The sequence below is a fragment of the Scyliorhinus canicula genome, chromosome 2 (genome assembly GCF_902713615.1).
Source record: "Scyliorhinus canicula chromosome 2, sScyCan1.1, whole genome shotgun sequence".
Classification (NCBI taxonomy): Eukaryota; Metazoa; Chordata; class Chondrichthyes; order Carcharhiniformes; family Scyliorhinidae; genus Scyliorhinus; species Scyliorhinus canicula.
The window spans coordinates 2225589-2247832 of NC_052147.1; the positions used below are offsets into that span (position 1 = coordinate 2225589).

At 52.8% G+C, this 22244-nt stretch overlaps 1 protein-coding gene across 3 annotated transcripts in view; it reads right to left on the reverse strand.

Moving 5' to 3' along the window:
* The window catches only part of ttll5 (tubulin tyrosine ligase-like family, member 5), a 509143-nt gene that overhangs the window by 290922 nt on the left and 195977 nt on the right, over nucleotides 1–22244 (reverse strand). For all 3 annotated transcript variants that reach the window (XM_038821737.1, XM_038821754.1, XM_038821747.1), the window contains exons 17-24: nucleotides 18925–19016; nucleotides 16736–16798; nucleotides 15146–15178; nucleotides 12229–12371; nucleotides 8786–9119; nucleotides 8540–8660; nucleotides 6313–6459; nucleotides 2037–2131 (exon numbers count right to left, since the gene is read on the reverse strand). In XM_038821737.1, coding sequence (XP_038677665.1) covers nucleotides 2037–2131; nucleotides 6313–6459; nucleotides 8540–8660; nucleotides 8786–9119; nucleotides 12229–12371; nucleotides 15146–15178; nucleotides 16736–16798; nucleotides 18925–19016 — 1028 coding nt within the window. The remainder of the gene's footprint in view (nucleotides 1–2036; nucleotides 2132–6312; nucleotides 6460–8539; nucleotides 8661–8785; nucleotides 9120–12228; nucleotides 12372–15145; nucleotides 15179–16735; nucleotides 16799–18924; nucleotides 19017–22244) is intronic.

A 22244-nucleotide genomic window follows, 5' to 3' on the forward strand; every position in this document is an offset into this window, starting at 1 on the left:
GGGGCTGGGCTGGGCCAGGGGAGGTGGGGCTGGGCTGGGCCAGGGGAGGTGGGGCCGGGCTGGGCCAGCATCAGGGGAGGTGGGGCCAGGCTGGGCCAGGGGAGGTGGGGCCGGGCTGGGCCAGGGGAGGTGGGGGCGGGCTGGGCCAGCACCAGGGGAGGTGGGGCTGGGCTGGGCCAGCACCAGGGGAGGTGGGGGCCGGGCTGGGCCAGCACCAGGGGAGGTGGGGCCGGGCTGGCCCAGCACCAGGGGAGGTGGGGCCAGGCTGGGCCAGCACCAGGGGAGGTGGGGCCAGGCTGGGCCAGGGGAGGTGGGGCTGGGCTGGGCCAGCACCACGGGAGGTGGGGCCAGGCTGGGCCAGCACCAGGGGAGGTGGGGCCGGGCTGGGCCGGGGAGGTGGAGCCGGGCTGGGCCAGGGGAGGGGGGGCCGGGCTGGGCCAGCACCAGGGGAGGTGGGGCCAGGCTGGGCCAGCACCAGGGGAGGTGGGGCCGGGCTGGGCCAGGGGAGGTGGGGCCGGGCTGGGCCAGCATCAGGGGAGGTGGGGCCGGGCTGGGCCAGGGGAGGTGGGGCTGGGCTGGGCCAGGGGAGGTGGGGCCGGGCTCGGCCAGGGGAGGTGGGGCCGGGCTGGGCCAGCACCAGGGGAGGTGGGGCCGGGCTGGGCCAGGGGAGGTGGGGCCAGGCTGGGCCAGCACCAGGGGAGGTGGGGCCAGGCTGGGCCAGCACCAGGGGAGGTGGGGCCGGGCTGGGCCAGGGGAGGTGGGGCTGGGCTGGGCCAGGGGAGGTGGGGCCGGGCTGGGCCAGCACCAGGGGAGGTGGGGCCAGGCTGGGCCAGCACCAGGGGAGGTGGGGCCAGGCTGGGCCAGGGGAGGTGGGGCCGGGCTGGGCCAGCACCAGGGGAGGTGGGGCTGGGCTGGGCCAGGGGAGGTGGGGCTGGGCTGGGCCAGGGGAGGTGGGGCCGGGCTGGGCCAGCACCAGGGGAGGTGGGGCCAGGCTGGGCCAGGGGAGGTGGGGCCGGGCTGGGCCAGGGGAGGTGGGGCTGGGCTGGGCCAGGGGAGGTGGGGCCGGGCTGGGCCAGGGGAGGTGGGGCCGGGCTGGGCCAGCACCAGGGGAGGTGGGGCCGGGCTGGGCCAGGGGAGGTGGGGCCAGGCTGGGCCAGCACCAGGGGAGGTGGGGCCGGGCTGGGCCAGGGGAGGTGGGGCTGGGCTGGGCCAGGGGAGGTGGGGCCGGGCTGGGCCAGCACCAGGGGAGGTGGGGCCTGGCTGGGCCAGCACCAGGGGAGGTGGGGCCAGGCTGGGCCAGGGGAGGTGGGGCCGGGCTGGGCCAGCACCAGGGGAGGTGGGGCTGGGCTGGGCCAGGGGAGGTGGGGCCGGGCTGGGCCAGGGGAGGAGGGGCCAGGCTGGGCCAGCACCAGGGGAGGTGGGGCCGGGCTGGGCCAGGGGAGGTGGGGCCGGGCTGGGCCAGCACCAGGGGAGGTGGGGCTGGGCTGGGCCAGGGGAGGTGGGGCCGGGCTGGGCCAGGGGAGGTGGGGCCGGGCTGGGCCAGCACCAGGGGAGGTGGGGCCGGGCTGGGCCAGGGGAGGTGGGGCCGGGCTGGGCCAGCACCAGGGGAGGTGGGGCCGGGCTGGGCCAGCACCAGGGGAGGTGGGGCTGAACATATGCACGTTCTTGATGGACAAGCTGAGGTGCCCAGAGACCTTGACGTTTGTTGAGGTTGGCTCAAGCTGACCTCAGAAATTGAGCAGAGTATTGGCAGGAATGCGAGCCGATCCCAAACCTCTGTCTCAGAATTCTAACGAATACATTTCATTCCCCAATCTGTCCAAAATTCTCTCTCCAAAAAGAAACAAAAGAATCTTCTTGGAGCAGAGTTTCAGGAATGACCTCACATTGGCCTCGGCACGATAGCGGTGAATGACATCACCCTCACAACATGCAGAGGCCTCGCTCGGGCTGAACAGCCTGTGAATCAGGAATCTGCAATCGTTTCCAAATCCCCATTATCCGCATCAGTCTAACGCATTTTCCATTCCTCTCACCTTGCTTTGCTGACAAATACTTGGAAGTCTTCCTGTTGGACGCAGGTCTCCAGCTTCAGATCCATCTGGCTTTTCTTAATCATTCGATCGGTTTCCTGCATTCAGAAATTGGTATGTTTGCAACTTACTTTACAGGACAATCTAAAAGCCCACTTCTTTCAACGTGTTTCTTTCCCAAGCTCAAACCTTCATGCACAGAGGCTTGTGGGTTCAAATCCCAACCCAGAATTTGAGCACGCAATCCAGTACAATGCTGATTGGGGGCTGCACTATCAGAAGTACCTGCTGTTAGATGGAACATTCATTCAGCCTCCTTGTAAAACATCCCGGGGTTTGCTGAACAGAGTTGTCCGGGAATCCGGAACAATGCTCCTTTCACCAGTCATGTATCCAAACACCGGCATTCACCTCACTGTTACCGAGAATTTTGCTGTTGCACATTGGTTGCTACATTCAGCAACATGATGACTATCATTCATTGTCATTTAAGGTCATTATTTGCTTGGGAAACATTTGAGGTGTGTCTGAGAGACATGATCAGATGTTAAGTAAATCTATGTGTGACTGACTTTCCTTCATTAACTCCCAATTTGGGCTGGTCTCTTCCTTCAACTTTACTACAGGCTGGCCCAGAGGAAATAAGAAAGAATGAGCAACTGATAATAAATAGAAAGTAAGCGCAACAGAGAGTGATAAAAGAGCAAGGAAGTGAAAGAGAAAGAAACATGAAATGAATGAAAAATGAAAATCGCTTATTGTCACAAGTAGGCTTCAATGAAATTACTGTGAAAAGCCCCTAGTCTCCACATTCCGGCGCCTGTTCGGATAGGCTGTTACGGGAATCGAATCATGCTGCTGGCCTGCTTGGTCTGCTTTCAAAGCCAGTGATTTAGCCCTGTGCTAAATAGCCCCTGCTCATATAATGAAAGAGAAAGAAAGGTTGTGAACAAAAGTGAATCGTGCTACTTGGAGCTTCCTTTGAAAAAAGCTCTGGTGTCATGAGTGGCCCTTTCAGAAAGGTTTTCTTTTACCACATGGCTTGTAGCTTCAGTGATGTCATTTGTGGGTGGAGCTGGGCTGTGGCTGTCAGGTGAGAGGGGGTTTAGTGTTTTGGTTTCATTTCCGGTTTGTTGGTTTGAAGCAGTAGTGTTGGAAAGCACAGAGTTTTTTTTTTTTTTTTTTTTTTTTTTTTTTAAATTTAGAGTACCCAATTATTTTATTCAATTAAGGGGCAATTTAGCATGGCCAATCCACCTAGCCTGCACATCTTTTGGGTTGTGGGGGTGAAACCCACGCAGACACGGGGAGAATGTGCAAACTCCATACGGACAGTGACCCAGGGCCGGGATTCGAACCCGGGTCCTCAGCGCCGTAGGCAGCAATGCTAACCACTGTGCCACCGTGCTGCCCCGAAAGCACAGAGTTAAGCTGCAGGACATTTTACCTGTTCTCTCTCTTTTATTTTAAAGCTGTTCCAGTGAACTGTAAGCACATTGGGCGTTACAAACTGCCTTGGTAACCTTAAAGCAGGAGTTGCTTTCTGGAGGGAGTTTTGAATCTGCTGGTTGGAAACGGGACCAGAATCTCAGGGAAAGGACCCGTCCCATTTAAGTGAGATGACAGTGTGCTGGGCCACGCCCTGGAAAGGGGTTTTAGTTTTATTGGATTTTGTATTGAATTGGAACAGCTAAGGGGGGTTCATTAAGAGTTATATACACAGATTACTGTAGCTGTTGTGCTTTTTTCATGTTTGTAATTGATAACAAATTCTTGCTAAGAGTTTTATATGTTAACTACATTCGTAGAATAAACATTGTTTTGATAAATGTGTCTAGGAAGTCTGATGACTCACACTCAAAGTGAAGACTCTTGTGCTCATCCTAGCCAAATTCAACATAAAAATTATAGGTCAGGTGAGCTTCATAATACACCTTGCAGTTTCTAAGCCCTGCCAAAACACCGGTGAAACATTACTTTGTAAATTTTAGTGCTAAACAAGGTAAGAGATGCGAGCAATGGGACATGGAACAATTTCCACATGGACTCTAAGTAAAGTGAGCTTTATTATTTTCCAGAAACGTGCCTTAGAAGAGTGCCCCAGACTGCACCAGGGTGGTATTTTTCCTTTTCTTGCACTAGCGGTTGTGTGGTACTCTGTCTGGGACTCCCAACTTCAGCTGAATTGACATGAGTTTTTTATGCAATGCATCAGGGCCCATTCAGAACTGTCCAAGGAGGTAGCAATGCACTGGTCAGATCTCAGCAGTCTACTGCACACAGCTTTGGTCAGAATGTTGGGTAAATTGAGGGTGGGACATCTAGGTTTCTACTATGACAACAAAACAATAATTAGCATTTATATAAAATGGATAATATGGTTACGGAGGTAGCCACTACTTTTCTGTGAAGAAATGCTTCCTGATCTCACAACTGATTCTAAGTGCATGATTGTACCTTAGGAAGGCACATGGGACCCTTTGTAGCCACCTGGGGTGGCCACGTCCCGATTCCAAAATGGACACTCGCAAAGAGTGCAGGGAAAAATGGACAACACTAGAGAAAACAAGCAGGTACAAGGCTTCCTGTGTATTAAGATTTGCAGAACCCAGACAGAACTGAAACCAATATCCATTAGCATATTAATGAGCTATCTCCGGAGACAAAAAGAAACATTGAAACAATCGAGACCAGGACAGACTCCCCGGCGCCAGTGGGAGCTAAAACAAAGGCAGGCAACGGCCACATAGGGCCCAACGATCAGGGAACAACTCTGTTATTGGAGAAAATCAATACGAACGATTGGGACATGGTCCAATTAATTGGGACCAAGTCCGGGGACCGCCCAGAAGGGCCCTTGGGGTATAAAGCAGAGTCCCCAAGTTCAGTTCGCTCTCTTGGAAGCTCTTGGAAGAACTCCCATCTTGGCCTTGGCTCTCAGCGACGAGAGGCCCGCCAAGCACCAAGTAAGTCTAAGGTCAACGCACGCTACGAGATAGACGCTCCTAGCTACTATTCGGTACTAGTTCGAAGCCAGCAGTATCAGAACCGGACAACGGCCATTGTTCCTCTGACTGAGTGGGCCACTCGAAGCTAAGTATAGGCTTTTAAGTAGTAGTTGTAGTTTAGCGAGTAGAGTTTATGCATGAGTAATAATTGACTGTGTATGTAAATAAATGTGTATTGATTTCAAACTTACTAACTGGTGTATTGAGTCATTGATCAGTACTTGGCTTTCAACCTTGTGGTGGTATCAGAAAGATACCTGGCGACTCTTGAGCAAAGGTAATTGAAACAGAGCAAATTAAGGGAAAGCATAACGAGCAACACCTTGGTGGCATAGACTATAAGAGCAAGAAGGTTATGTTGGAGCTGTACAGAACGGTGGTGAGGCCACAGCTGGAGTATTGGGCACAGTTCTGCTCACCTCACCATAGGAAGGAGGTGATTGCACTGAAGTAGCTACAGAGAGGATTCACCAGAACGTTGTCTGGGATGGAGCACCTGATCTATAAGGAGAGGCTTGGATTGTTTTATTTAGAGTAGAGAAGGCTGGGGGGGGGGGGGGGGGGGGGTGTAATTGATGTGTCTAACATTAAGGGGTTTGGTCATGGTAAATAGGAAGCAACTATTCCCCTTGGTTGAGGGGTCAATCACAAGGGGGCATAGGTTTAGGGCGAGGGGAAGGAGATTATGAGGGGATTTGAGCAAAAATTCACTCAGAGAATGGTTAGAATCTGGAATGCACGGCATGGGAAGGTTGGAATCATCCAATGGGCCTCACGGTAGCATTGGGGGCCTCACGGTAGCATGGTGGTTAGCATCAATGCTTCACAGCTCCAGGGTCCCAGGTTCGATTCCCGGCTGGGTCACTGTCTGTGTGGAGTCTGCACGTCCTCCCCGTGTGTGCGTGGGTTTCCTCCGGGTGCTCCGGTTTCCTCCCACAGTCCAAAGATGTGCGGGTTAGGTGGATTGGCCATGCTAAATTGCCCGTAGTGTAAGGTTAATGGGGGGATTGTTGGGTTACGGGTATGTGGGTTTAAGTGGGGTGATCATTGCTCGGCACAACATCGAGGGCCGAAGGGCCTGTTCTGTGCTGTACTGTTCTATCTATCTATCTATCTAACCTTTAAAAAGCACGTGAATGAGCATCTGACACACCATCACATTCAGGTGCTGGAAAGTGGGAGTAGCGTGAGATTAGGGTAGTTCCTGTCAGTGCAGGCTCGATTGGCCGAAGGGCCTTTTCTGCGCTATACGATTCTATGACATGCCTTACCTTATTGTAGCTGTGGAGGAAGACCCCGAGCTGCTGTGCCAGGATGTGTCGACGTTCAGAGATAGGGAGCCGGCGACTGGGCAGAGTCATCGTTACCGACTGCTGGAGATTACTGGCTGCTCGCTTCAAGAATCTGATCACCAGTTCCTGTTGGAGAAAAACAACAATGGCACAGTCACTCAAATTCAGGGCTCAATCATCCTTTGGGAACTCATCAGTGACCGTTGTAAGAAGCCTCAATGCCAACATCACCTCCCGATTCCCAAGTGTCCTTGGATCAGGGTGGCATGCTCCCTGCACACTCTGTCCCAAGATCATTTGTGATTTCCCTGTCAAAAAAAATACTTGAACCAACTGTTGATATCCTCGAATGAGAAACAATCACAATGAACACAGCAGTATACAATAACAGTGAGATTATTAGTTGAAGATCTAGTTTCATCAATAATCTTCTTTACCAGCTTTGGGTCACTTTGGGTCATATTGTCCATTGGAAATGTAACTGATTCCCTCCCCCACCTCCTCCCAAAATGAAATGAAAATTGCTTATTGTCACAAGTAGGCTTCAAATGAAGTTACTCTGAAAAGCCCTTAGTCGCCACATTCTGGCGTCTGTTCGGGGAGGCTGGTATGGGAATTGAACCGTGCTGCTGGCCTGCCTTGGTCTGCTTTCAAAGCCAGCGATTTAGCCCTGTGACTCAGGTTGAAGGCATTGCCGAGTGTAGCACTGAGACACACAGACCAGTCTCCGGCTCCGTGATAAATGAGATGAGCTCAGCTTGGCAGCAACTCTGCCTCAGTGCAAGGGAGGGAAATGAATCAGTCAGGGTTTATACTCCAAATCATTTTTCCATGTAGGATAGTGTGCTGGTGTGCAAGGGAAAAAGTGCAAATGCGTGAGTGAGTGTTATAATGTGCAAAGAAATGCAGCCTTTCTCTCAAAGGAATTATAATACAAGCAAAACAGAGTCAAACTTTATCCAAAGTACAGCATCAAACATCACAAAGTATATACCGACCTTGAAGGTGGTGAATCGCAGATTCATCAGAAGATACAAAGTTAAACTATGGGGCAGGCTACATAGTACAGACCAGTGAGTCTCACCTGAGTGGCAGAGAAACTATTGGAGAAAATTCTGAGGGACTGAATCTATCTCCACTTGGAGAGGCAAGGTTTGATCAGGAATAATCAGCATGGCTTTGACAAAGGGTCATCTGGACTCAAAACATTAGCTCTTTTCTCTCCCTACAGACACTGTCAGACCTGCTGAGATTTTCCAGCATTTTCTCTTTTGGCCTTTGTCAGAGGCAAGTCATGCCTAACAAATTTGATTGTATTGTTTCAGGAGGTGCCCGGTTTGTAGATGAGGGTAGTGCAGTTGATGTTGTTTATATGGGTTACAGCAAAGCCTTTTTACAAGGACCCACATGGGAGACTTAAAAAGGCAAATGCACATGAGATACAGGGTAACTTCTTAAAAAATAAATGAGAGTATCCAATTCACTTTTTACAATTAAGGGGCAATTTAGTGTGGCCAATCCACCTAGCCTGCACATCTTTGGGTTGTGGGGGCAAAACCCACGCAAACATAGGGAGAATGTGCAAACTCCACATGGACAGTGACCCAGAGCCGGGATCGAACCTGGGACCTCGGTGCCGTGAGGCAGCAGTGCTAACCACTATGCTATCGTGCTACCCTTGCTACAGGGTAACTTAATGAGGTGGATTCAAAATTGACTTGAGTTGTAGAAGACAGAGGGTTATGACAGATGGCTGTTTTAGTAACTGGAAGCCAGTGTCCAGTGACGTACCACAGGGATCTGTGCTGGGTCCCTTATAATTCTGAAGTTACAGGGCGAGGTACTGTATCCCAGCCAGAACAAGGAAAGGAGGGGAACCCTGAAAGGTGGCAATTATCAGGACAGTATGTACACCAGCAGCTTCAGGTGCTCAGAAACCACTGGATACTTTACTCCCTCGAACCCTTCTGTTTGTTGCTGCATTAGGCACACATTAAACTGCCAAGCTGAATATGTAAGCATTTCTAAATGCCTCGTTCGTTATCTAATCTCTAGGCTACCATTAAACACAAGGTAAATAAGAAGTCGTTTCCTGCATGAACTTTTATGTAAATCCTCCAAGTTATATGTCATCTTATATTGAAGTTTTATTTTCTGCTCAATATACTCATGGTCAATCTCTGTTTTAGCTCCGAAATGTGTTTACCATTTGTTCCTCCTCCTGGTCAGTAGATGTGGTGGTTTCACTCTGGCTGGGTCTCTCCCTCAGCAGCCGCAGCTGCACGCGGTGCAGATAGGCAGAAAAGGCCAAGCGTGCCTGTACCTTACTGTGGAAACAGATTGAAGAGGAACATGTGACTAGCTTCAGAAACATCAGCAATGGCGTTGACACTTAACAGCCCATGGATCGATTTCCGGGAGAAAACAGGCATTACAAGCATTTAGCACTCACCTCAGATTGCCCCCTTGTTGTAACATCTCGAGGAGGTTCACAGTTGGTTGCTCATCACTTTGTTCCTCTTTGGTTTGAGTCCACTTACCGAGCACCTGTTTGCCGACAAACTTCGACTCAGTCAGTTCCAGAGCTTTCTGCACTCCCTCACTGTTGGCTCTCAATCTTTGTGCTATTGCTGCCTGAGCTAGGGCAGGGATCGGGCAAGTGGGTCCTGTAGTTTCTGTTTCATCCTCGGATATTTCCTCATCGTCTTCTGCTTCCTCCTCCCCTTCTCCCTCAACCTCACGTTCTGTAACAACCGACGATACAACTGGAACTTTGTGCGAGGATCCTGAAACAGTAAAGAGAGATTGAGGTGAGAACTGAGACGTGGGAGACAAAAGATAACAGGCATTTTTATTTTCGATGTTTTTGTTATTTTTTTTTCCTATTTATCCCCTCCTCTCCTGAAGGTGCTGACTCTCACTGGGGTACAGGTCCCCTCCTCTCCTGAAGGTGCTGACTCTCACTGGGGTACAGACTCCCCCTCCTCTCCTAAAGGTGCTGACTCTCACTGGGGTATCAGTCCTCTCCTTTCCTGAAGGTGCTGTCTCTCACTGGGGTATCAGTCCTCTCCTTTCCTGAAGGTGCTGACTCTCACTGGGGTATCAGTCCCCCTCCTCTCCTGAAGGTGCTGACTCTCACTGGGGTACAGACTCCCCCTCCTCTCCTAAAGGTGCTGACTCTCACTGGGGTAGAGGTCCCCTCCTCTCCTGAAGGTGCTGACTCTCACTGGGATACAGGGTCCCCTCCTCTCCTGAAGGTGCTGACTCTCACTGGGATACAGACTCCCCCTCCTCTCCTGAAGGTGCTGACTCTCACTGGGATACAGGGTCCCCTCCTCTCCTGAAGGTGCTGACTCTCACTGGGGTACTGGGTCCCCTCGTCTCCTGAAGGTGCTGACTCTCACTGGGATACAGGGTCCCCTCCTCTCCTGAAGATGCTGACTCTCACTGGGGTACAGGGTCCCCCTCCTCTCCTGAAGGTGCTGACTCTCACTGGGGTACAGGGTTCCCTCCTCTCCTGAAGATGCTGACTCTCACTGTGGTACAGGGTCCCCCTCCTCTCCTGAAGATGCTGACTCTCACTGGGGTACAGGGTCCCCCTCCTCTCCTGAAGGTGCTGACTCTCACTGGGGTACAGGGTCCCTCTCCTGAAGGTGCTGACTCTCACTGGGGTACAGGGTCCCTCCTCTCCTGAAGGTGCTGACTCTCACTGGGGTACAGGTCCCCATCTCTCCTGAAGGTGCTGACTCTCACTGGGGTACAGGGTCCCCTCCTCTCCTGAAGGTGCTGACTCTCACTGGGGTACAGGGTCCCCTCCTCTCCTGAAGGTGCTGACTCTCACTGGGGTACAGGGTCCCCCTCCTCTCCTGTAGGTGCTGACTCTCACTGGGGTACAGAGTCCCTCTCCTGAAGGTGCTGACTCTCACTGTGGTACAGACTCCCCCTCCTCTCCTGAAGGTGCTGTCTCTCACTGGGGTATCAGTCCTCTCCTTTCCTAAAGGTGCTGACTCTCACTGGGGTACAGGGTCCCCTCCTCTCCTGAAGGTGCTGACTCTCACTGGGGTATCAGTTCCCCTCCTCTCCTGAAGGTGCTGACTCTCACTGGGGTACAGACTCCCCCTCCTCTCCTAAAGGTGCTGACTCTCACTGGGGTATCAGTCCTCTCCTTTCCTGAAGGTGCTGTCTCTCACTGGGGTATCAGTCCTCTCCTTTCCTGAAGGTGCTGACTCTCACTGGGGTATCAGTCCCCCTCCTCTCCTGAAGGTGCTGACTCTCACTGGGGTACAGACTCCCCCTCCTCTCCTAAAGGTGCTGACTCTCACTGGGGTAGAGGTCCCCTCCTCTCCTGAAGGTGCTGACTCTCACTGGGATACAGGGTCCCCTCCTCTCCTGAAGGTGCTGACTCTCACTGGGATACAGACTCCCCCTCCTCTCCTGAAGGTGCTGACTCTCACTGGGATACAGGGTCCCTCCTCTCCTGAAGGTGCTGACTCTCACTGGGGTACAGGTCCCCATCTCTCCTGAAGGTGCTGACTCTCACTGGGGTACAGGGTTCCCTCCTCTTCTGAAGGTGCTGACTCTCACTGGGGTACAGGGTCCCCTCCTCTCCTGAAGGTGCTGTCTCTCAGTGGGGTATGGGGTCCCCCTCCTCTCCTGAAGGTGCTGACTCTCACTGGGGTTCAGGGTCCCCTCCTCTCCTGAAGGTGCTGACTCTCACTGGGGTAGAGGTCCCTTCCTCTCCTGAAGGTGCTGACTCTCACTGGGGTACAGCGTCCCCTCCTCTCCTGAAGGTGCTGACTCTCACTGGGGTAGAGGTCCCTTCCTCTCCTGAAGGTGCTGACTCTCACTGGGGTACAGCGTCCCCTCCTCTCCTGAAGGTGCTGACTCTCACTGGGGTAGAGGTCCCCTCCTCCTGAAGGTGCTGACTCTCACTGGGGTAGAGGTCCCTTCCTCTCCTGAAGATGCTGACTCTCCCTGATACCTATTGATGTGGAGATGCCGGCGTTGGACTGGGGTGAGCACAGTAGGAAGTCTTACACACCAGGTTAAAGTCCAACGGGATTATTTTGAATCACTACCTTTCAGAGCGTAGTAGAAGCGGTAGGTTACACAAACACAGCATATCAAGACAAAGCCAATAATGCAAGATGATACTTTGAATGTGAGTCTTTACAGGTTGAGACGATGCGACTGGAAAGAGGGATAATCCCAGGTTAAAGAGGTGTGAATTGTCTCAAGCCAGGACAGTTGGTAGGATTTCGCAAGCCCAGGCCAGATGGTGGGGGGTGAATGTAATGCGACATGAATCCAAGGTCACGGTTGAGGCCGTACTTATGTGTGCGGAACTTGGCTATAAGTTTCTGCTCGGCGATTCTGCGTTGTCGCGCGTCCTGAAGGCCGCCTTGGAGAACGCTTACCCGGAGATCAGAGGCTGAATGCCCCTGACTGCTGAAGTGTTCCCCGACTGGAAGGGAACATTCCTATCTGGTGATTGTCGGGTGATGTCCGTTCATCCGTTGTCACAGCACCTGCATGGTCTCGCCAATGTACCACGCTTCGGGACATCCTTTCCTGCAGCGTATGAGGTAGACAGCGTTGGCCAAGTTGCATGTACCATGTACCTGGTGGGTGGTGTTAACGCGTATGACCATAGTATCCATGGCGATGATCTGGCACGTCTTTCAGAGGTTACCTTGGCAGGGTTGTGTGGTGTCGGGGTCGCTGTTCTCCTGAAGCTGGTAGTGTGCCGCAAACAATGGTCTGTTTGAGGTTGCGCGGTTGTTTGAAGGGGGTGGAGGGGTGGGGATGCGGTATTCTGTTGCACATGGAACAGTGTTGGGCCATTTCTGGAAGACTGAATAAGGCTTTGCTATAAATTCACCGCAGATAACTGACCTCTGCCTTTTCCTCGATTCTGTTTCCTTCTCCTCGCTTCCAGTGACAGGAGTTTCCTTTCATATTGCTGAACATGTTTGTGAACTTCTATGGTGAGCACCTCCAATTTGAATACCATGTGGTTGTTCTGTGTCACACTATTGCTGAGACAGAAGTAAGTGGAAAAGAAAATAATGTAGCACTACTTACATTCTAAAGTAAGCCCATTTCATTTAAGGAAGAAAAGTCTGGGCTCTTTAATGCAACAAATCAAATTACTCAGTGACAGTAGACATCTGTGCTGACCCTCAGACTGCCTGCAGTAACATACTTAACATCCCAGGCCCAAAATACTCATTCCAGGTTAAGCAGCGTTTCACTTGCACCCCTTTCAATCTGGTCTCCTGCATTTGCTGCTCCCAGTGTGGTCTCCTCTATATCGGAGAGACCAAACGCAGACTGGGTGATCGCTTTGCTGAGCACTTTCGGACTGTGCGCATTCAGGACCCTGACCTTCCTGTTGCTTGCCATTTTAAACCAAGACCCTGCTCCCATGCCCACATGTCTCTCCGTGTCCTGCTGCAATGTTCCAGTGAAGCTCAACGCAAACTGGAGGAACAACATCTCATCTTCCGGTTAGGCACACTACAGCCTTCCGGCCTGAACATCGAATTAACAACTTCAGATGATTAGCTCTACCCCACCTCGACCCATTTGTGTTCATCCCATTTAATTTTAACTGTTGTTTACCATTTATTTATTTCTTGTCCTACTTTAGATATATTCCCCCCCCACCTTATCCCTCTTTCCTTATCTTTTCTCCCCTTCGATTCCCTTTCCTCTCCCCCCACATCTACATCTGTCACAGTCTGCCCTCTGATGTTAGTTTCTCTGCTGTCCTGATGTGGAGATGCTGGCATTGGACTGGGGTGAGCACAGTAAGAAGTCTTAAATTGTACAGTGTAGAGGGAGCTTTACTCTGTATCTAGCCCCATGCTGTACCTGTCCTGGGAGTGTTTGATGGGGACAGTGTAGAGGGAGCTTTACTCTGTATCTAACCCCGTGCTGTACCTGTCCTGGGAGTGTTTGATGGGGACAGTGTAGAGGGAGCTTTACTCTGTATCTAACCCCGTGCTGTACCTGTCCTGGGAGTGTTTGATGGGGACAGTGCAGAGGGAGCTTTACTCTGTATCTAACCCCGTGCTGTTCCTGTCCTGGGAGTGTTTGATGGGGACAGTGTAGAGGGAGCTTTACTCTGTATCTAGCCCCGTGCTGTACCTGTCCTAGGAGTGTTTGATGGGGACAGTGCAGAGGGAGCTTTACTCTGTATCTAACCCCGTACTGTTCCTGTCCTGGGAGTGTTTGATGGGGACAGTGTAGGAGGGAGCTTTACTCTGTATCTAGCCCCGTGCTGTACCTGTCCTAGGAGTGTTTGATGGGGACAGTGCAGAGGGAGCTTTACTCTGTATCTAACCCCGTACTGTTCCTGTCCTGGGAGTGTTTGATGGGGACAGTCTGGAGGGAGTTTTACTCTGTATCTAACGCCATGCTGTACTTGTCCTGGGAGTGTTTGTTGGGGACAGTGTAGATGGAGCTTTACTCTGTATCTAACTCCGCGCTGTACCTGTCCTGGGAGTGTTTGATGGGGACAGTGTGGAGGGAGCTTTACTCTGTATCGAACCCTGTGCTGTACCAGTCCTGGGAGTGTTTGATGGGGACAGTGTAGACGGAGCTTTACTCTGTATCTAACCCCGTGCTGTACCTGTCCTGGGAGTGTTTGATGGGGACAGTGTAGAGGGAGCTTTACTCTGTATCTAACCCTGTGCTGTACCTGTCCTGGGAGTGTTTGATGGGGACAGTGTAGAGGGAGCTTTACTCTGTATCGAACCCCGTGCTGTACCAGTCCTGGGAGTGTTTGATGGGGACAGTGTAGAGGGAACTTTACTCTGTATCTAACCCCGTGCTGTACCTGTCCTGGGAGTGTTTGATGGGGACAGTGTAGAGGGAGCTTTACTCTGTATCTAACCCCGTGCTGTACCTGTCCTGGGAGTGTTTGATGGGGACAGTGTAGAGGGAGCTTTACTCTGTATCTAACCCCGTGCTGTACCTGCCTGGGAGTGTTTGATGGGGACAGTATAGAGGGAGCTTTACTCTGTATCTAACCCTGTGCTGTACCTGTCCTGGGAGTGTTTGATGGGGACAGTGTAGAGGGAGCTTTACTCTGTATCGAACCCCGTGCTGTACCAGTCCTGGGAGTGTTTGATGGGGACAGTGTAGAGGGAGCTTTACTCTGTATCTAACCCCGTGCTGTACCTGTCCTGGGAGTGTTTGATGGGGACAGTGTAGAGGGAGCTTTACTCTGTATCTAACCCCGTGCTGTACCTGTCCTGGGAGTGTTTGATGGGGACAGTGTAGAGGGGGCTTTACTCTGTATCTAACCCCGTGTTGTACCTGTCCTGGGAGTGTTTGATGGGGACAGTGTCGAGAGAGCTTTACTCTGTATCTAACCCTGTGCTGTCCCTTTCCTGGGAGTGTTTGATGTGGACAGTGTAGAGGGAGCTTTACTCTGTATCTAACCCCATGCTGTACCTGTCCTGGGAGTGTTTAATAGCTGTCTTAACATTCAGTGAATGGTGCGGGGAAGTTAATTAAGGAAAAGCTATTATTTAAGTTTTTATGGACCATTATCAAAAAAGGCAGAATGCAGGATTCGGGTGAGGAGGCAGGGCGATGGAACTTCATTCGGAGACCCAGTGAAGACACAATGAGCTGAATGGTCTCCTTCTGCTGCTTAACAATTCTCTGATTCAAATCAAAATACATAAATGAGTATAGATAGCTGTCCTCCGCAAGTTTCTGCAATTTATCTAATGGGCTTTGCCACATTTTAAGATACTAACCCAATTACTCCCCAAATCATTTGCAAGCGCGGACTCACCGAGATCTTGCTGAAGTGGCAGGTTTCCTCTTCCTGAAAACAGAAATGGTAACAAATCAACTCAGAACTACTGAGGGAACAGCTCAAAAATCCTCAGCCAACAATACGGACAAAATGGGTTAAATTTTCCACAGGTGGCAGAGGGTCCAACACGAGGAATGAACGCTGCCTTAATGGGCGGTGGACTGCATTTAGCAGGCACAGCCCAGGGCAGCCTCAGCAGCGCAACCTCTGGTGGTGGCCACAGCTGAAGCTGCAATTAGAATAAAATTCAATGGTCATGGGCCCTCAAAGTTAGGTAAATGGTACTTCAAGCACCCAGCAAGGGGCGAAGGGACACTGACGGTAGGCATAACAGTTTGAACAGGGACAGCCACTGCCACAGAAGAGATCCTCCACAGACCAAAGAGTGCCCAGAAAAAGAGGCAGCCCAGCTCCAAAGCTGGAGCACACCAGGGTGCAGATAATGGCTGTCCCAGCAGTAACAGGCCTCTCAGCTGCTGGCAAAATGCCCAAAGTCAGGAGGTGGCCCTTACTTTGTGATTAAATTGGCTCAATTGGACTCTGGAAAGACATACAATCTGCTATCAGTGAGAGACAGAACCTTCAGGAGAGGAGGAGGACCCTGTACCCCAGTGAGAGTCAGCACCTTCAGGAGAGGAGGGAGACCCTGTACCCCAGTGAGAGTCAGCACCTTCAGGAGAGGAGGGGACCCTGTACCCCAGTGAGAGTCAGCACCTTCAGGAGAGGAGGGCATCTGTACCCCAGTGAGAGTCAGCACCTTCAGGAGAGGAGGGGGACCCTGTATCCCAGTGAGAGTCAGCACCTTCAGGAGAGGAGGGGACCTGTACCCCAATGAGAGTCAGCACCTTCAGGAGAGGAGGGCATCTGTACCCCAGTGAGAGTCAGCACCTTCAGGAGAGGAGGGCGTCTGTATCCCAGTGAGAGTCAGCACCTTCCGGAGAGGAGGGGACCCTGTACCCCAGTGAGAGTCAGCACCTTCCGGAGAGGAGGGGACCCTGTACCCCAGTGAGAGTCAGCACCTTCAGGAGAGGGGGTAACACTGTATCCCAGTGAGAGTCAGCACCTTCAGGAGAGGAGGAGAACCCTGTACCCCAGTGAGAGTCAGCACCTTCAGGAGAGGAGGGCGTCTGTACCCCAGTGAGAGTCAGCACCTTCAGGAGAGGAGAGGGACCCTGTACCCCAATGAGAGTCAGCACCTTCAGGAGAGGAGGGGACCCTGTACCCCAGTGAGAGTCAGCACCTTCAGGAGAGGAGGGGACCCTGTACCCCATGTGAGAGTCAGCACCTCAGGAGAGGAGGGGACCCTGTACCCCAGTGAGAGTCAGCACCTTCAGGAGAGGAGGGGACCCTGTACCCAGTGAGAGTCAGCACCTTCAGGAGAGGAGGGGGGCCCTGTACCCCAGTGAGAGTCAGGACCTTCAGGAGAGGAGGGGGACCCTGTACCCCAGTGAGAGTCAGCACCTTCAGGAGAGGAGGGGACCCTGTACCCCAGTGAGAGTCAGTACCCAATAGAAGCAGTATGTCAGTAACCTATAAATATACTCCTTGTCCCGGCTATACCCTTACCTCCCTGCAAAAAGACGTGTGGCCAGCACATAGTTCAGGGTGGTTTTATGTTCGAGGAATTGCCTGGTGAATGAAACACAAAGTGTTAGGAAAGCAGAAAGTAGGTATCTGAATCAGACATTACAGAAAATGACACCTCTATTGTCAAATCAATTCCATTCCCAATGCAGGTGCCACTCAAAACTGTGACTCCATTTTTAAAATGTGGAAGGTCCCGCACCAAGTTTAATCTCCCGATGTGGGTGATGCTGCAAAGACCAGCATTGTTTACCCATCGCTAGGAGGTGGTTCTGTGCCTTTTTCTACTGTAATCATTTAGACTAAGTGAGTGGCTCATAGTGCTGCAGAGTAAATGAAGAAGCTAACTGGATCTGCAGACAGACCAGGTAAGGGTTAGCCCGCAGCCTTCTCTGGTGGGCACCAGTGAACTCTGTACTGTATCCCAATAACCATCTGCAACTGTCTCCGTACCAATTCTACAATGCATGGTTACAAACATTTGCATTCGGAGCAGGAATAGGCCATTCAGCCTCTCCAGCTTACTCTGTCCCTTTGATAAGATCACGGAGGCTGATCGCACTGTGGTCTCTACTTTCAGCGCTACTTTCCTGTCTGCCCTCTGTAACCTTTAACTCCCTCGTCAATCAACAATCTGTCCAACTCAGCCTTCAAAATAATTGGATGACCCTGCCTCCACTGCCCTCACACAAAGAGTATCTCAAAGAAAAAATGTATCCTACTTTCCTTTTTCAATGAGACACCCTTACTTTTAAACCCACCTTTATTACAAGGGGAAACCTCCTTCAGCAAATACCCTGTTGAAGTTCCCTCAGGATCTTGTATGTTTCAATAAGAAAGCATTCAAGAATATAAAACATATTCTTCTAAATGCGAATGGACATAGGCCCTAGCTGTCAAACCTTTCCTCATAAGATGTCTCCTTCATCCCAGGGATTGGTCAAGTGAACATTCTCTGAACTGCTTCAAACACAATTCTATTCTTTCTTGTGCAAGGAGACCAAAACTGCACAAACTTTTGTGCATTCACTTAACCTTTCCATCTCCCTTTGTTGACTCCTAATGTCCTTTTCATAACTTACTCTCCTTACCTTTCTTTGTGCCATCAGCAAAATACATTCAATCCCTTTATCCAAGTCATCAACACAGATTGTAAATGGATGAGGCCTCAGCACTGATCCCTGTGGCTCTCTACAATCCGAAAATGACCCACTTATTCCTACTCTCTGCATAGTGATAGCTAACCAATCTTCTACCTATTCTTACGAGTTCTTACTTTGCGAAGTGATTGCTGACCGTTGGGAGGTGGGGGCATAGTGGTATTGTCACTGGACGAGTAAACCAGAGACCCAGAGTAATGCTCCGGGGCCCCGGGTTCGAATCCCACCATTGCAGATGGTGAAACTTGAATTTAATAATAATCTGGAATTAAAAGTCTAATGCTGACCATGTAACCAGTGTCGATTGTTGTAAAAACCCATCTGGTTCACTAATGTCCTTTAGGGAAGGAAATCTGCCGTCCTTACCTGATCTGGCCTACATGTGACTCCAGACTCACAGCAATGTGGTTGACTCACAACTGCCCCCTCAAGGGCAATTAGGAATGGGCAATAAATGCTGGCACAGCCTGCGACGCCCATGTCCCATTAACAAATTTTTTAAAAGTGCATCTTATCAAATGCATTTTGGAAATTCAAGTACACCACTTCCACTGCCTCTCCTTTATCCATGTTGCTTGTTACCTCCTCAAAGAACTTTAATAAATTAGTCAAAAATTAATCCCTTTCACAACACAATGCAAGCAGGCTGAGTCAACATGAAGATTCTCGACGGGCCCTGCTGTAATCTTCTTCATAATAAATTCTAGCAATTGCTGCTAGGCTACCTGACCTTTCCAGAACCGAGGGAGTTTTGGTTACCCTAGCCTTGTAACCAGGGACAACAAAACTCATGCCAACAGATAGAACCATTTGTACTCATCAATCAGTGCATAAACTGCTCAAGCTCCCTTCGAACTCAGATTCGTACACCTTCAGATTATGGAGAACATGCACCTTTGACCTCAGTGTAACACGGTGTCAGATCTCCTCATGGATAGAATTGAAAATATAAATGATCATGTTTCCACATTCCCTTTCCACAATTTATTTGAATCACTCTTCTCGGCTCACCCATAAAGCTCCCAGGTATCAGCAGTCGGAAATATCCGTATAAATCCACCTTTTCTCTCATTCTCTTCCATTGTACGCCTTACAACTTTTACCTGAAAGCACAACGAATCATCAAGAGGGACAAAGGCTGGATCAGCTCTCACATCTCCTTCATTCACTAAAAATGTCTTTGGTCGGAGATTCTACATTAGCCCGAGCCACAGTGTGAAGTTGCAGACAGGAATTAACAAAGCCAACTCAGGCACGTTATTCAGTGGAAAAGGTTTCAAATCCGGGAGGCAAGTGATAAAAATTAGGTAATATTGAGGGAATGTTGTTGTGCATTAGTAATTAGCAAACCCTTCATAAACATCTGTGAAGAGAGAAACAAGAATTAAGGTTTGAAGTTGAATATGACCCTTCTGCTGAACTGCAATTCTGAAGAAGATATATTTGGCTGGAAATATTAACTCTCTTTCTTCACAGATGCCACCAGACCAGCTGAGTATTTCCAGCACTTCCTGTTTTTATACATGAACAACCTGAACGGCTTTGTGGGATCTTTATGCCCATTCAGATGAGGGCATGTTTAATTCCTCCCCCAAAAGACCACACCTCCGACAGTGCAGCACCCCGCAGTACCTCCGACACTGCAGCACTCCGCAGTACCTCCGACAGCGCAGCACCCCGCAGTACCTCCGACAGCGCAGCACCCCGCAGTACCTCCGACAGCGCAGCACCCCGCAGTACCTCCGACAGTGCGGCACTCCGCAGTACCTCCGACAGTGCAGCACCCCGCAGTACCTCCGACAGCGCAGCACTCCGCAGTACCTCCGACAGTGCAGCACCCCGCAGTACCTCCGACAGCGCAGCACCCCGCAGTACCTCCGACAGCGCAGCACCCCGCAGTACCTCCGACAATGCAGCACTCCGCAGTACCTCCGACAATGCAGCACTCCGCAGTACCTCCGACAGTGCAGCACCCCGCAGTACCTCCGACAGCGCAGCACTCCGCAATACCTCCGACAGGGCAGCACTCCGCAGTACCTCCGACAGGGCAGCACTCCGCAGTACCTCCGACAGCGCAGCACCCCGCAGTACCTCCGACAGTGCAGCACTCCGCAGTACCTCCGACAGCGCAGCACTCCGCAGTACCTCCGACAGCGCAGCACCCCGCAGTACCTCCGACAGCGCAGCACCCCGCAGTACCTCCGACAGCGCAGCACCCCGCAGTACCTCCTGACAGTGCAGCACCCCGCAGTACCTCCGACAGCGCAGCACCCCGCAGTACCTCCGACAGCGCAGCACCCCGCAGTACCTTCGACAGCGCAGCACTCCCGCAGTACCTCCGACAGCGCAGCACCCCGCAGTACCTCCGACAGCGCAGCACCCCCGCAGTACCTCCGACAGCGCAGGCACCCCGCAGTACCTCCGACAGATGCAGCACCCCGCAGTACCTCGACACTGCAGGCACCCCGCAGTACCTCCGACAGCGCAGCACTCCGCAGTACCTCCGACAGCGCAGCACCCCGCAGTACCTCCGACAGCGCAGCACCCCGCAGTACCTCCGACACTGCAGCACCCGCAGTACCTCCGACAGCGCAGCACCCCGCAGTACCTCCGACAGCGCAGCACCCGCAGTACCTCCGACAGCGCAGCACCCCGCAGTACCTCCGACAGCGCAGCACTCCGCAGTACCTCCGACAGCGCAGCACTCCGCAGTACCTTCCGACAGCGCACCCCGCAGTACCTCCGACAGCGCAGCACCCCGCAGTACCTCCGACAGTGCAGCACCCCGCAGTACCTCCGACATGCCAGCACTACGCAGTACCTCCGACAGCGCAGCACCGCAGTACCTCCGACGGCAGCAACCCCGCAGTACCTCGACAGCGCAGCACTCCGCAGTATCCGACAGTGCAGCACCCGCAGTACCTCCGACAGCGCAGCACCCGCAGATCCGACAGCGCAGCCCCGCAGTACCTCCGACAGTGCAGCACCCGCAGTACCTCCGACAGCGCAGCAATCCGCAGTACCTCGACAGCGCAGCACTCCGCAGTACCTCCGACAGCGCAGCACCCGCAGTACCTCCGACAGGCAGCACCCGCAGTACCTCCGACATGGCAGCACCCCGCAGTACCTCCCGCGCAGCACCCGCAGTACCTCCGACAATGCAGCACTCCGCAGTACCTCCGACAATGCAGCACTCCGCAGTACCTCCGACAATGCAGCACTCCGCAGTACCTCCGACAGTGCGGCACCCCGCAGTACCTCCGACAATGCAGCACTCCGCAGTACCTCCGACAGCGCGGCACTCCGCAGTACCTCCGACAGTGCGGCACCCCGCAGTACCTCCGACAGTGCAGCACCCCGCAGTACCTCCGACAGTGCAGCACCCCGCAGTACCTCCGACAGCGCAGCACCCCGCAGTACCTCCGACAGTGCAGCACCCCGCAGTACCTCCGACAGCACAGCACCCCGCAGTACCTCCGACAGTGCAGCACTCCGCAGTATCTCCGACAGTGCAGCACCCCGCAATACCTCCGACAGCGCAGCACTCCGCAGTACCTCCGACAACGCAGCACCCCGCAGTATCTCCGACAGTGCAGCACTCCACAGTACCTCCGACAGTGCAGCACCCCGCAGTACCTCCAACAGCGCAGCGCCCCGCAGTACCTCTGACAGCGCAGCACCCCGCAGTACCTCCGACAGCGCAGCACCCCGCAGTACCTCCGACAGCGCAGCACCCCGCAGTACCTCCGACAGCGCAGCACCCCGCAGTACCTCCGACAGCGCAGCACCCCGCAGTACCTCCGACAGCGCAGCACCCCGCAGTACCTCCGACAGCGCAGCACCCCGCAGTACCTCCGACAGCGCAGCACTCCGCAGTACCTCTGACAGTGCAGCACTCCGCAGTACCTCCGACAATGCAGCACTCCGCAGTACCTCCGACAGCGCAGCACCCCGCAGTACCTCCGACAGCGCAGCACTCCGCAATACCTCCGACAGCGCAGCACCCCGCAGTACCTCCGACAGCGCAGCACCCCGCAGTACCTCCGACAGCGCAGCACCCCGCAGTACCTCCGACAGCGCAGCACCTCGCAGTACCTCCGACAGCGCAGCACTCCGCAGTACCTCCGACAGTGCAGCACCCCGCAGTACCTCCGACAGCGCAGCACCCCGCAGTACCGCACCGGAGCAGCAGCTTAGACAGGACACAAACCCACAACGTTCTGATTCAGAGGCCAAACTGCGACCACTTACATAAGCAGGTACAATTAAAATTGGCTTCTCTCCTTGTACTTGCTGTTTGAGTGCTACCGGCTCAAGTCCATAGAGACTGG